Source organism: Eubalaena glacialis, chromosome 4, assembly GCF_028564815.1.
Source record: "Eubalaena glacialis isolate mEubGla1 chromosome 4, mEubGla1.1.hap2.+ XY, whole genome shotgun sequence".
NCBI classification, from domain to species: domain Eukaryota; kingdom Metazoa; phylum Chordata; class Mammalia; order Artiodactyla; family Balaenidae; genus Eubalaena; species Eubalaena glacialis.
In genome coordinates, this window is record NC_083719.1 from 125,618,489 (window position 1) to 125,631,417 (window position 12,929).

At 35.7% G+C, this 12,929-nt stretch overlaps 1 protein-coding gene across 6 annotated transcripts in view; it reads left to right on the forward strand.

The window, feature by feature from the left end:
- The window catches only part of FBXO38 (F-box protein 38), a 52,682-nt gene that overhangs the window by 9,289 nt on the left and 30,464 nt on the right, over nt 1–12,929 (forward strand). For 5 of the 6 annotated variants that reach the window (XM_061189810.1, XM_061189813.1, XM_061189814.1 and 2 more), the window contains exons 3-9: nt 1,773–1,906; nt 4,716–4,879; nt 5,083–5,248; nt 7,645–7,782; nt 8,956–9,093; nt 10,765–10,858; nt 11,879–12,009. In XM_061189810.1, the coding sequence (XP_061045793.1) occupies nt 1,773–1,906; nt 4,716–4,879; nt 5,083–5,248; nt 7,645–7,782; nt 8,956–9,093; nt 10,765–10,858; nt 11,879–12,009 (965 nt within the window). The remainder of the gene's footprint in view (nt 1–1,772; nt 1,907–4,715; nt 4,880–5,082; nt 5,249–7,644; nt 7,783–8,955; nt 9,094–10,764; nt 10,859–11,878; nt 12,010–12,929) is intronic. The other variant, XM_061189812.1, reaches the window with a different exon arrangement.

Here is a 12,929-nt window from a genome sequence, read left to right on the forward strand (position 1 = left end):
TCATGAAACAAGAAAAACCATGGCTTCCTTAAAAGAAACTTAATCTTTGCTGTACCTGCCATGTTAAACACATCTTTTCTAAAATATGTTTGATCTGCCTTTTGAACTCCAGCTTTTTGACTATGTATCTGTGGAGTAAAAATACATACTTTTTCTGAGGGCAAATATAAGATAATCTCCATAAGATTACTGATGTTTGTATTTCAAGGGAGTATAATATTAACTCAGGCAAATACTTTGGATAAAATCAGTGATTTGTGGAAAAAAGTTTTAGTGGCAAAACTTGATTTAGAAAACAAATTCAGTTTTTCATTGTTTATAAAGTGTTTAGTTATATAGTTTCTGAAAAGTATCCTCATATCTAAGTTATGGAAACTGTAAATTAAGTTGGCAATAATGCTTTTTTGGTAGAGAATTTGACTTTATTTTATTCTCTTTATTTAAATAGTTATAAAGGAGAATGCAGAGGGGCCAGAGGTAGAAAAAAATAGAGCAGAGAAATATTCAGCAGGTATACCTGGACTTTCCTTTAGAATTAGCTTAATTTTTAGGAAATAGACCCAACTGTTGACATCCTTGCTCTTCCTCTCTCTTATTTAGCTGTTGACTTTTTTCTGGTTAACTGTTCTGAGCCAATTTCACCACTTGTAAAGTGGAGTAACAGTAGCACCTACTATATCAATGAGGGTCGTAGCAGGAAACAAGATACCCTCGTCTGGAATTTGAAGATAACTTAATGAAGGGATCATTCAGAGAGGTGTAGGTAGGGTTAAGGGAACAAGGAAGAGCTGCTGAAGATTCATTCAGCTAGGGGACTAGCAATAGCAGAAAGCCTTTGCCCTGCCTTCCATTGGCCAAAGTCGCCTCATAGCCAGAGGGGTGGGGAACACAGCAGAACAGAGAAGGGGAGAGAAAGGATTGGGGGAGGGCTGTGTCGCAAACAGGAAAAGAACCTAGCTTGCAAAAGTTGTGAAACAGTGACTGTGACACAATACCAGCTCAATAAAGGGTAGCTTTTGCCTTTTTTTTTTTTTTTAATTAGGTCTGTTGAGAGAGAGAGATATATACTGGTATTACTGGAAACAGAACAAAAGTAGAGGTTAGTTGAAAAGCTTCATGAAGGAAGAGATAACAGGGGAGGTCGGAAAAAAGGAAATTGTAATTCAGATGAGTGTTTTCACTTAATGCTTATGCAATACTTTTATTAGAGTATGTGATTAAAAGGTAAAAGATCTAGGGAAAAATGTACACTATAAACTTAGTATACATATTTGTTGAAGAAAATAGTAGAGATTCTGGGTGGTGTTGAGTGGGAGCAGAGAGGAATTTTTTTTAGCCACTTTAGGAAATGGATTCTGTAAAAACTATGAAAAAATATTGGTTAGGTTCAAATTGATCAGTTCTCTCTGATCTTTTGTACATTCCCTTATCACTGCACCTTGAAATGTACTGAGATTTTTTTATCCTTCCTTTTTTTTTTGAGATTTTTCTTTGTCTTTAAAAACTTAAAAGGAGAAAGGCAGGATTTATCAAATGCTCTATGGAGGGAGCTCCACACTTTATTTGGATGCTTGAGTATTTGCTGATTTTTTTTTTTTTTTTTTTTTTTTAGTAAAAAGGTATGTATGCATGTTAATCTTAAAACTCAGTGAATATTACTACAATCTTATTTTATTTGAGGGGCAGGAGAATGGAGGAAGGAAAAAAATAACCTGTCAGTGAGATGAAGTACTTACCCACTTGATAAATATGAGTTTCTTTCTCTTACAAAGGTACCTCCCTCTGCAGGATATCATGTGTATGGAATGTCTTTCCCGGAAGCTAAAGGAAGCGGTCACCCTATACCTGAGAGTTGTGAGGGTAGTGGATCTTTGTGCAGGGCGATGGTGGGAATACATGCCGAGTGGTAAGTAAATTTAGCCTGTAATGTACAGTGGAGCCCCACTGGAAACTACTAATAACGTTCCCATCAAAAGCTACTTGTTGCTTTGGGATAGGCAATCTAGGCACCTTGTAGGTAGGGAGGCAGGATTTTATCTAAATTTTTTAGGTTGGTTTAGGTTGATGAAATGAGTTTTGCCTGAGGCTTTACTGTTTTAGTGGTCTTGTTTTCATTTCCTACTCCTTAAGAAACTGCATCAGTCTATTCCACAAATATATGATTGGAGAATACATATTGAGCCTTTGATTAGCTAAGTATATGTCTATCACATTTGACAAAGTGTCTTTTCTTCCATGATGCAGGTTTTCATGCACCCTCTGGTTAAACAGATATTTATCAATTTTTGTAAAGCTGCTCTAGTTGTAGGTCACAGAAATTGCACTTCTGGAACTTTCATTTCTTTAGCACTTTTAAAAGGCCTGTGCTAGGTCTTGGAGATTTCTCAAATAATGCATTGGCCTTGCATGTGAAGAACTCAAAGTTAGGACCCTAACCACAACAAATGGACCTCAGGTAAAGAGACCACCAGAAAAGAAAGTTCATGACTTTAGTTAAGCAGAGCACACCTCAAAGGGAAGAAATAATATTAAGGGCTAATCAGGCTTCTTTCCAGTTAACACCAATCTGTTAATTATTCCACTTTAGTTGATGTTGTTTAGCAATTTTGAATGTCTTTTTAAACTACCTTTCATCAACAATATTCAGATCCTGATATTTTGAAAATGTGATGAAGCTGTGGTGCTGGGCAAAGGGGAGGGGTCCTTAATAGAAGTGAAGGGCTGAGGAGATAATTGTCTTCTTCTGTTCTATTGTGTGGAACAGAACAGACTGCCTTTGAAATACTGAGATATTGTACAGTTTGGGGTGCTGCATAAGCTTTCAAGAGGGTCATTAGTCAACTGATAACTCTTATCAGTTGGCCAGAGTTATCACTATATCTTTTTGTGAAGAACATTGCAGAGACTTGAGGCTAGAACATAGCTTGGTGGAGGCAAACCACATTTGTCTTCAAATACTTTAAAGAAACTATCGTAAGGGAAAAGCATTCATCATATTGCAGAGACAGCAGGAAAGAAAAAATCAGGGCAATGTGAAAAGGACTGTCATTTCTCTTATTACATTTTCTTTAACAGAGGTTAGGCCAGTAGGAAATGTGGACATGGGGTTAATGCACTACATAAAGAGATAGGACAGCAGAGCTCCCATGTGGTGCAATCTTACAATTAAAATCTCTGCCCCATATCAAATTAGAGAAGAATTTGTCTGCACATTGCTGGCTTCTTTTAGACTGTGATAAATACCTGTGAGCCCAAGACTTCCCATCACTGCAACAAATATAAAAGAGAGTCAAAGCAAAGTCTCTATAGCCTAGAATAAGGTCTCACTAACCCTGCTTTGCTAATGCCACCTTGGTCTGGTCTCTGGAGTTTATACCCTGATTCTCTATATAATAATGCTAAATAAGGTTTTTATATAGCACTTTATGGTTTACATATATGATCTCCTTGGACTCTCACGCCATCTCTGTAAAGAAGGTGGAGAGAGGCAACGTGTAATGTACAACAAGAGAGGATGGACATTGGCAAAGCTCACATTCATTTTTTACATTTTTAAATGGGGTGATAAACCTTTTCATTGGGTTGTGAGAGTAGATATGTAAAATGATTAACACATTGAATGGTTTAGTAGAGTTACTGTACAAGACAATAATAAGAACTGTTATTATAATTAGAGAGACCAGGTAATCTCTGAGGTCCCTTCTTACTCTTCATTTTTTGTGAATCTGAAGCTAACATAGCATCTAGACTAGCCCTGTACAAGTAGAACAACTTTTGAAAACTGTAGTAAGACTTAATGGTTTGGGACTTCATTTTTATTCTTGAAAATTAATATTTTTATTTATCATTAGTGAGTAGACAGTTGGCTTTCTGATGGCCTCCATTAAAAACAAAAAGTAAGATAATAAAGTATCATCAGTATGAGACTTATCTCCTTACTTACCGCACCAGCAACTCGTACTGTGGAAGTAACCTGTATCTTTCTCTTCCCATCTGGTTGTTTCCCACTATGGAGCACAGCTGGCCTCTCAGATAAATAGTTTTCTGTCAGTTCAGCATCCTCATAGTTTGGATTGCTTATGCTCTCTTAGCTAACTTGCATCCATCTTTTTCAAAAGAATGAATTGTCTCAAATGTCCTGGGGATGATAGTTAAACACAGCATAAAGTAATTATTGGGAAATGGGTAACTAAGAGAACCCAGTTTGAGATGGGATTTGGGTTAGAACTGTGAGCTTCCTGAAGACGGGGATCCTATCTTACTTATTTTTTTAGTTGTGACCTCTGTAGAGCCTAGAGGTTTTATGGACCAGAGAGTACCTTTGGGGGAGGAGGGTGGTGGCCAGATAGGTTGTCCGTCCTCACACATCAGTCAAATAGGTTCACGTCATCTGGGTTAAAAGTGTGTTGTTCTTAGTTGAAGATTTCTGTACCTTAAAAGCAGGAGCAACAACAAAAAAGAAAATAGTAAATTAAAAGTTTCAGCTGTAAAGTATCAACTCAGAATAAGTGGTGTTTCTGACACATTTCCTCTGTTACTAAGGGAAATATTTTCTGTTTAACCATTTGTTCAGCTGTAGTGTTAGCCTTATGAAAATTTAAAAAGGAAATCTCTCTTTTTGTTGTTGTTTTAACTTTTGATAACAATTACAAGTGCCTATAAATGTTGACCAACAGAAAGATGAACTTGGCTCTAAATACTTGTGAACTTCTTAGGCTTCACAGATTCCAGTTTTCTGACACTATTGAAGAAGATGCCAGATGTTGAACAGCTATATGGCCTTCACCCTAGATACCTTGAGAGGCGAAGGGTACGGGGCCATGAGGCTTTTAGCATTCCAGGAGTTCTGGAAGCTTTGCAGGCATGCCCGAACTTAGTGGTGAGTGCACCTGGTTGAACATTTGACATCAACTAATTGATGAAATATTAAATTAAAAGAATGATAGAACATGTTCAGTCACATGAAAATTTCATCCACAACGAACTTTCCACTGCATACTTAGCATCTTATGATACAGAAATAGAAGCTTTGGATGCTAAATTAAAAGCCTTTCTTGTGTTTGCTTTGGCATTATTCTGTAGGGTGTGGAAACTTCTCATTTGGAATTGGTAGAATCCATTTGGACATACATGCCACATGTTCATATTTTGGGGAAGTTTCGTAATCGTAATGGAGCATTTCCAATTCCTCCTGAAAATAAACTGAAAATTCCTGTAGGAGCCAAAATCCAAACTTTACATTTAGTTGGTGAGTACATGTTTCTTGGGTTGCCTGTGACTCCTTGAAATGCCATACAACTGAATATTCACTGAAAGGGAATAATGAGGATTTTAGAAATGGGTTTGCTGATTGATGATGGCAAAAGAAATGCTTGTGAGACTTGTATACAATTTTAGATTTCCCATTAAAGGGCCCCAGAGAGTGGGGGGTTGGCGGCGGACAGGTAGGTGAGAGAACTACTATTTCACAACCAGTCTGATCCCGTTTTGATAGACAGTTTGGGTAGTTTTGAAAGTTGTTGGGTTTTTTGTGTTTTTGTTTTTTGCGTTTTTTTTGAATGAGCCAGAATCCTGCCCTTGTTCTCAGATATCCACCTTTTGCTCCTAGTTCTACCCTCTAGAGGAGAGTTCTCCAGTACGACCTTCTGTGGTGATAGAAATGGCCTATATTTGCACTATCACATATGGTACCCACTGTAGCCAGTGAAACAGGGGAACTGAATTTTTAAATTTTTTTTTATGTTTATTTATCAAATAGCCACATGTAGCTAGTGGCTACTTAATTATCCTGCTCAGCTCTAGAACATCACAGAATAAAAAATCTTAGATAACTCTAAGTTTACTTGTATCTTCTCCAAGCAGAAAATTGCCCCTCTTTCTTCAATCCAGAGCTGATGGAAAACTCTGCCACTTCCCTTTTTCCTGAGAAATGGAGAGGGAGTGGTCTTTTTCCAAAGGCACCTTATTTGCAATGGTCACAGTGTGCGTTCTCCATCCAAATGTTCTCTGAAATTGTATCCTAATAATTTCAACCTAAGTAAATGATAAGAACAGATATTTCCTCAAATTTAATTTGCCATCTTTGGCTTAGATTGCTGAAAGGAATTTTGGGGGACTCCTGTTACTATAGTCTGACTATTAATATTTATTAAATATTTTCTTTAATATATACATATTGAGTATCTCCTGTACCTTGTTCCAGTTATTGGGGATGGCCCTGAAGAACTGGATATTTCTGAAACTGGGTCAGGTGGTGAAGGGAGAGCAGCAGGGATGATAAGGACTAGGTCTTAAATAAGTCTTAGATGTGTAGTTATGGGAGAAGAGCACAGCTCTCTAGCAACCCTTCATTTACAAGATCGAGGAGTGGTTCTGATGAAGGAGTTGGACATCTAGTTTGAATTCGGACTTTTAGATAATAAAGGGATTCTATAATATCTAAAGTTTATAATATAAGCTCTGTAAAGTCAGAGACTGTTTTTATATCTTTATATTTTCCATGATGCCTGTCACAGTTCATTGCAAATATAATAAGTACTTGGTAAATTTTGTTGAAATGCATTTAATTCCTTTGATTAATTCAGCAGTTTAACACTGGGATGGTGATACAAACGTGTATAGTAAATTAATGAAAATGCTGGGGAAGACAGGCAATTGTGTCCTTTGTTTATAGAATGGATTTGGGGTAAAATGTGGATTGGGCATAGACTATAACTGTCTTGTCTGGATCTGTCTCACCTTTGCTACCCTTGGGTTTCCTAGTCGGAGCTGCCACCATCATGGTAGATGCTAAATGTACCTTTGTGAGTTTTGCAGCTTGAGTCCCAATCTGTACCTCACTTCTGCTTTTCTTCCTTTGGACTAATCCCCAATTAGTACAGTGTTTATGCATAGTTCAGTACTAAAGCCAACTATGTTTTTTTTGGGTGGACCAGGTTAAGGAGTAATCCTTACAGTAGGAGCATTCTGTAGAATTTAGCTTTCAAAGAACCAACAATTTAAGTACTCCCAATTTTGCTTTCTCTAGTTGCCACTGCTAGCAGGGCTTCTACTGACTCAAGGTTAAAAGTTTTATATTAAACTGGTTTTGCCAGCTACTGCTTTTTAAATGCCATCACCCTGGATCCTTGTATTTCTCTCCGAGAATTGTGTCACTTCTTGGCTGTTCCCTAGTCTACAGTGTTTAGACTCTTGGACAGGTTCCTCAAACTGCTTCCTACCATAAGAATTTTCAAGTTACCCATGCTCTGTCTCCTTCCATATCTCCTGACTTATCCTCCCACTCTACATCCCCTTTCTTCCAGAAATGGTCCTCTGCAGGTATGATTCCTAGTAACTCTGGGAGAGTTAGAGTTGCAAGAAAAACTTGTGTGTATAAAATGTAGAAGTACTTTTTAAATCCCATCTTCCCATATGCCTTTTCTAAAGAAATAACAGTCTGTTTATTGTTTTCTTAAATTGTTCTTTACAAGCCTGTTTTAAATAAGCTTATCTTCCTACACGTTAATTAGGTAATTTGTTCTGATGAAAATATACAGGAAGGATATATTGTTAACTTGAAAAATAGACTATTGAACTTATACACAGAATACAGAGCCTTTTAGTGGTTTTCTTGTTTTTTCTTTTTTTGTATATATGCTTTAGGGGTGAATGTTCCTGAAATTCCTTGTATCCCAATGCTAAGGCACCTTTATATGAAGTGGGTAAGACTCACTAAACCACAGCCATTCAAAGATTTTCTTTGCATCAGCTTACGAACTTTTGTCATGAGGAACTGTGCAGGTAAGGGTACATAGTTGTGGTGGAATTATACACATACTATTCTAAAAATGTCCTAAAGCAAACTCCATAGCTACATTTGTAAGTGAAATTATATTATGCTATTACTGTTTATGTTTGTAACTTACCTTATGAAGGTAAATGTACTTTTTGTTTTAAAGACAGTAGACGTATGATTTGTCTTTGACCCTTAGCAGAAAAAATAAGGTGTCAAAATGTCTCTACATATTTCTTATAGGTACTTTTTATAGGATTGTTTTAATAAATTTTTTTTACTTTCTTGGTCTCTGGTCTCCTGATCATTCTGCATGTAAATAGTTGTCTGACCTAATCTACCTTAAAGCATAAAACACTGCTTTTATGATACTACTTTTCTGTTCTGAAACCTTCAGTACTTCTGTTGCCCTAGTGTGTCAAGTGGGAACTGTCTGCTTCAGAGTTCATAATACCCAGGGCGCCTCTTGATATCCTTATTTCAGACTCCTTTCCAAGGTACTCCTTTTATTGTCAGGCCTGCCTACTCACTGTTCCCAAACAGCCATACCAGCTTTCGCCTGAGTGTTTTTCCTTGTTATTGTTTCCTTGTCCTGAGGTTTACACTTCCTTCTTCCTCTTCACTTGTATACATTTTTTAAGTTTTGTTCTTCAAACTTACTTTCTTCTCTTTTTTCTTTTTTATGTAGTATACCAGATCTTATTTTTGTACCTGATATGTTCTGCCTTTTTATCTTTTTTAAAATTATTCATGTTAGTTTTATGTTCGTGTCAGTTGCAAGCTCTTTGATGGATAGGATCCTATCTTTTGTAATCTTCCATAACACCTAATATAACACTGGTCACATAGAGAGATGTTTAAGTCATTGAGCTGTTTGTTAGAGTGAAGGATCAAATTTTCAACTTGCCTTTTCCCCTTATTTATTTTGAGCTCAAAACTATTGAAACTTCAGGGAATTTACAAAAAATACTAAATCTCCAACGTTACTGAAAAATCCTTATGCCGAATAAGTATGTGGTTAACAGACTAATACTTTTTCCAGTGAGAAGTATAAATCGCAGAGAGCCAGCCACTTGGCTGTCATTTTCAGACATAGAATTTATAAGTTGTTCATTTCAGTTGCTGATTTGAAAAATCATCTTTACAATTTACATTGTTCCATTGAAATTGTCTTTCTCCAGGACCCACAAACTCCTTGAAATATGTCCCTTTAGTAACAGGCTTAGCCTCTGCCCGCAACTTGGAACATTTGGAAATGGTTCGAGTACCTTTCCTTGGAGGCCTTATCCAACATGTAGTTGAAGACAGTTGGAGATCAGGTATTCATTTTCCTTTAGTTACTAAATATTTTAAAAATCAGTTTAAAATTTATTAAGCTTTTATTTAGCTTCTCTTCTGAGTCTTTATAAAAGAAAATGCTTGTTAGTAATTGTACTTTCTATCTGATGTATTTAGTGAAGAATAAGTAACCGTGAGTGTGGCCAGTATTCATTTCCTTTTTATGCAATGTTAAACCTTCTCAAAATAGTAGCGTGATAAGGCATGTTTTCTGGCTTGTTAATACTTATTGCTAAGTTAATAATTCATGTTATATTTGGAATCTTTTTGAGAAATGTTAACGGAGATATCCTAGTGCCTTTTGCTGGGAAGAGATGTTTTTTGACTTAGACAACTTAGTTCTACAAAAGAACTTAGGCATTAGTAATGTTAATCTAACATTTGCTTAATACTTATAGTATATAAAATGTTTTCATGTTTATCAGTTGGATATTAGATCCATCCATCAGATGTTGGCTTTTAAAAGAAAAAAAGATTTTACTTTCTAGCTCCCATAATTATATTTTAAATGATCATATGTAGCATAATGTGCTCCACATTAATTATCTCCTCATTGCAACAAAAAGACCAAGAAGTTTAGCTATATAGATAATTAATAGTTGGGAACAGAAATGTAACTGTGGATATCCAAAATATAAATGAAAAATTATCTAGTACCATTGGTAACAAATAGACATTATCATTAATACTGTTAAAATACGAGTAAGCACATTTTTAGCATTTTGTCAGTTAATCAAGTCTGGTGCAAGCGCACTTCATTACATTGTATGAAGGGGATGGAGTCTTCCTCAAGATCAACAGAATAATTTTTATTCCATGGCTCTAGCTAACAGGATAAAGTCAGAAAGGAAAAGAATGCTTGGTGTCAGTTTATTTATCTCTCGTAAAAATAAAAAATTTTAAAAAAGAAAGGAAAAGAAGACTACAGTGCAGTCATTCATTAGAAGACCTGGAGAGAGGTACCAAAAGCTAAGAGTTTGCATAAAGGGCCTAAAAGAGCAGCAGAGACTTTTCTTCCCTAATAAGTGTTTAAGAATGACTCTACCTTATATTTTACTTAAGGAGCCAGCATACCTCACACAATAATAGTTAATTCCAGATGATTCATTCATAGATCCAAATGTAAAAAATACAGTTTTTAAAAGAAAACTCAGGAGAACGTCTTCTTGACCTTTGGTAGGCAAAGATTTCTTAAATAGTATACCAAAGAACACTTACCATAAAGAAAAATATTGGTAAACTGTGCTAAAGATTTTTTTGTTCATCAAAAGGCATGAGTAAGAGAGTAAAAAGCCAAGCTGTAGAGTGGGAGAAGCTATTTGCAATACAGCTAACAGACAAAGGACTTGTATCCAGAAAGAACTCCTAAAATTAGTAAGAAAAAGTCAGAAAACACAATAGGAAAAATGGGAAAACATTTTGAATAGAAAAGATTTCACAAAAGGGGATCTCTAAATGGCCAGTAAACATGAAAATATGATAAATTTCACTAATCATTAGGGAAATGCAAATTAAAACCACAATGTGATATACAAGCACTAAAATGATTACGCCTAAACAATTATCATCTAAAGTATGTAGAAATGCTTTACTGACAGTGCTGTGGTCAAATGGAACACTTATTGTTTTTGTTCCTTTTCTCCTTTAACTAGGTGGTTTTAGAAATTTGCACACTATTGTTTTGGGAGCTTGCAAAAATGCACTTGAAGTAGATCTTGGTTACCTCATCATCACTGCTGCCCGTAGGTATGTTTCCTCTTCACATTGTGTCTTTTGTCTTAGAATTATGTTTTTTCCTGTTTTATGAAAATTGGTGGGAATATGTGTTTGAAGTTTGAGCATGCCTTTTTCAGATTTAAAATACAAAGGAGTTGTTTAAATAGCAGTAGGTTATCACTTAGTGGGAGTCTTCTGTTACAACTGATGACCAGCTGAGCTGCACTCCAGACCTAGCAAGCTTTGAATGGGCGTGGTCTCATCAGAGAAAAGCAGTCAATTACCTGGAAGTGCCTGAGACTCTAGCAGAAGACAGTATTGATGCTTTGGTGTCAGCAGCCCGCTCAGGAGCCATTGTTTCAACCTCCAGATGGTTTTCCCAGTTGTTTTAGTTAGTTGGTGGTAATATTTGCTATTCAGAAATCAGTGTTATAAGTCAGCTTTTTCAGAGTCCTGACCTTTAACACCTTTATATTTTTAACCTATTTTCACATCACTTTATGCCATGTTTACTATTTCCTACATATCAAAAGTCTACCTCTACTTTTACTTTTATAATACTTAAATTGAATTAACCATTTTTCAATTTATTAAAAAACAAAACTCTTACTTTCCATCAATAGAATATTAAGAATATAAATAAAACAAAACTGTATCTAAGTTTAAGTGAGTAAATATTGTTACCTACTATAGAACTATACTCTTTGTTAAAATGGGACTTAATACTAGCCTTAAAAAGATATTAAAGAAATGCCAGATGCAGATTCTTGCCTTGACTTAATCAGGTTTAAGAAAGTACCAGAAAGGATATAAGTTTATTACAGTGTAATTCATTGTTATTTACTATAACTTCAGTGTACACATAAGATGTGCCCACACTTTATAAAATACTCTTTTAAAAGAAACATCTGATATTTTTTAGTGGAGGGGGGAAAGTTGTTTGCATTTGACACTTAAGTAAAATAAACTTCTTTCAGAGCCTTACATTAGGAAGTACCTTTGATTCTGATGCCTTTCATTTTATTCTTTTATGTATCTCTTTGTTCATAGGTTACATGAAGTTCGGATCCAGCCTTCCCTAACCAAAGATGGTGTCTTTTCTGCCCTGAAGATGGCAGAGTTGGAGTTCCCCCAGTTTGAAACCCTTCATCTGGGATATGTAGATGAGTTTTTGCTGCAGAGTAAGAATTATCTCATTTAATCCCTAAAATTGTTGTCAGGAACTTACTTGACAAAGTGAACTCTGAATTGGGATGTGCCATTATTTTCTTGAATATAAAATAGCTTAAAATCTTAGGTGCTCTCACTTCTTGAAAAATTTAAACTTGAAGTGTCAGTGATTTTTTTCTTTCTATATTGCCTCTGATTTTAGCATATTATAGAAAGTGTAGTGATTGTCTACCCAAAAAAAGATCCTTATTTACATTTGATATTGTCTCCCCTTTGCTCCCCAAGTTTCTTTCCCATTCTGCTTCATTTTTTTCACAGAATGTCATCCTTGGTTCCATTTGTTGAATTTGATCTGCCACACTTCTTGAAGCTTTTGATGGTCCTCTCTGATGAGGTCCCATTCCCTGCCCATGCTCTTCATTTCTGTAATAAGCCCACTGGGGGTTCTGGATTTTCCAGATAGTGTGAGCACATAATGGTCAGTATTCGTTTAATGATGATTGCTGTTGGAAGGCTTGTTCACAGCATTTTCTGGAATGTATTTACAATTGGGAACTCATTCCTTTGGGTTTGAATGCATGTCAATTCATTATTCAAACTTTTTTTCCACATGACATTAGTCAGACATGCAAAAACATTTATACCTTCAGCATGTATTTATTTTTGCAAGAATTAGTTTCTTACCCATGTAATTTGTAACAGGTCTTCTTAAACTCTCACTGTCATACCAGATGGCATTTTTTCTTTGGATCTAATTTGCATTGTAGAAGAACATAAGAAGGCTTAATTCTTCTTAGTCCAGATCAAACAATATGACTTGTTTGTCCCCTTTCATTTCTGATATATGTCACAATAATAGTTGGGGGTTTTTGTTTTGTTTTTACTTTGTTGCAGTTCTCATCAATACAGGTGAAGCATTAAAAAAAATCAA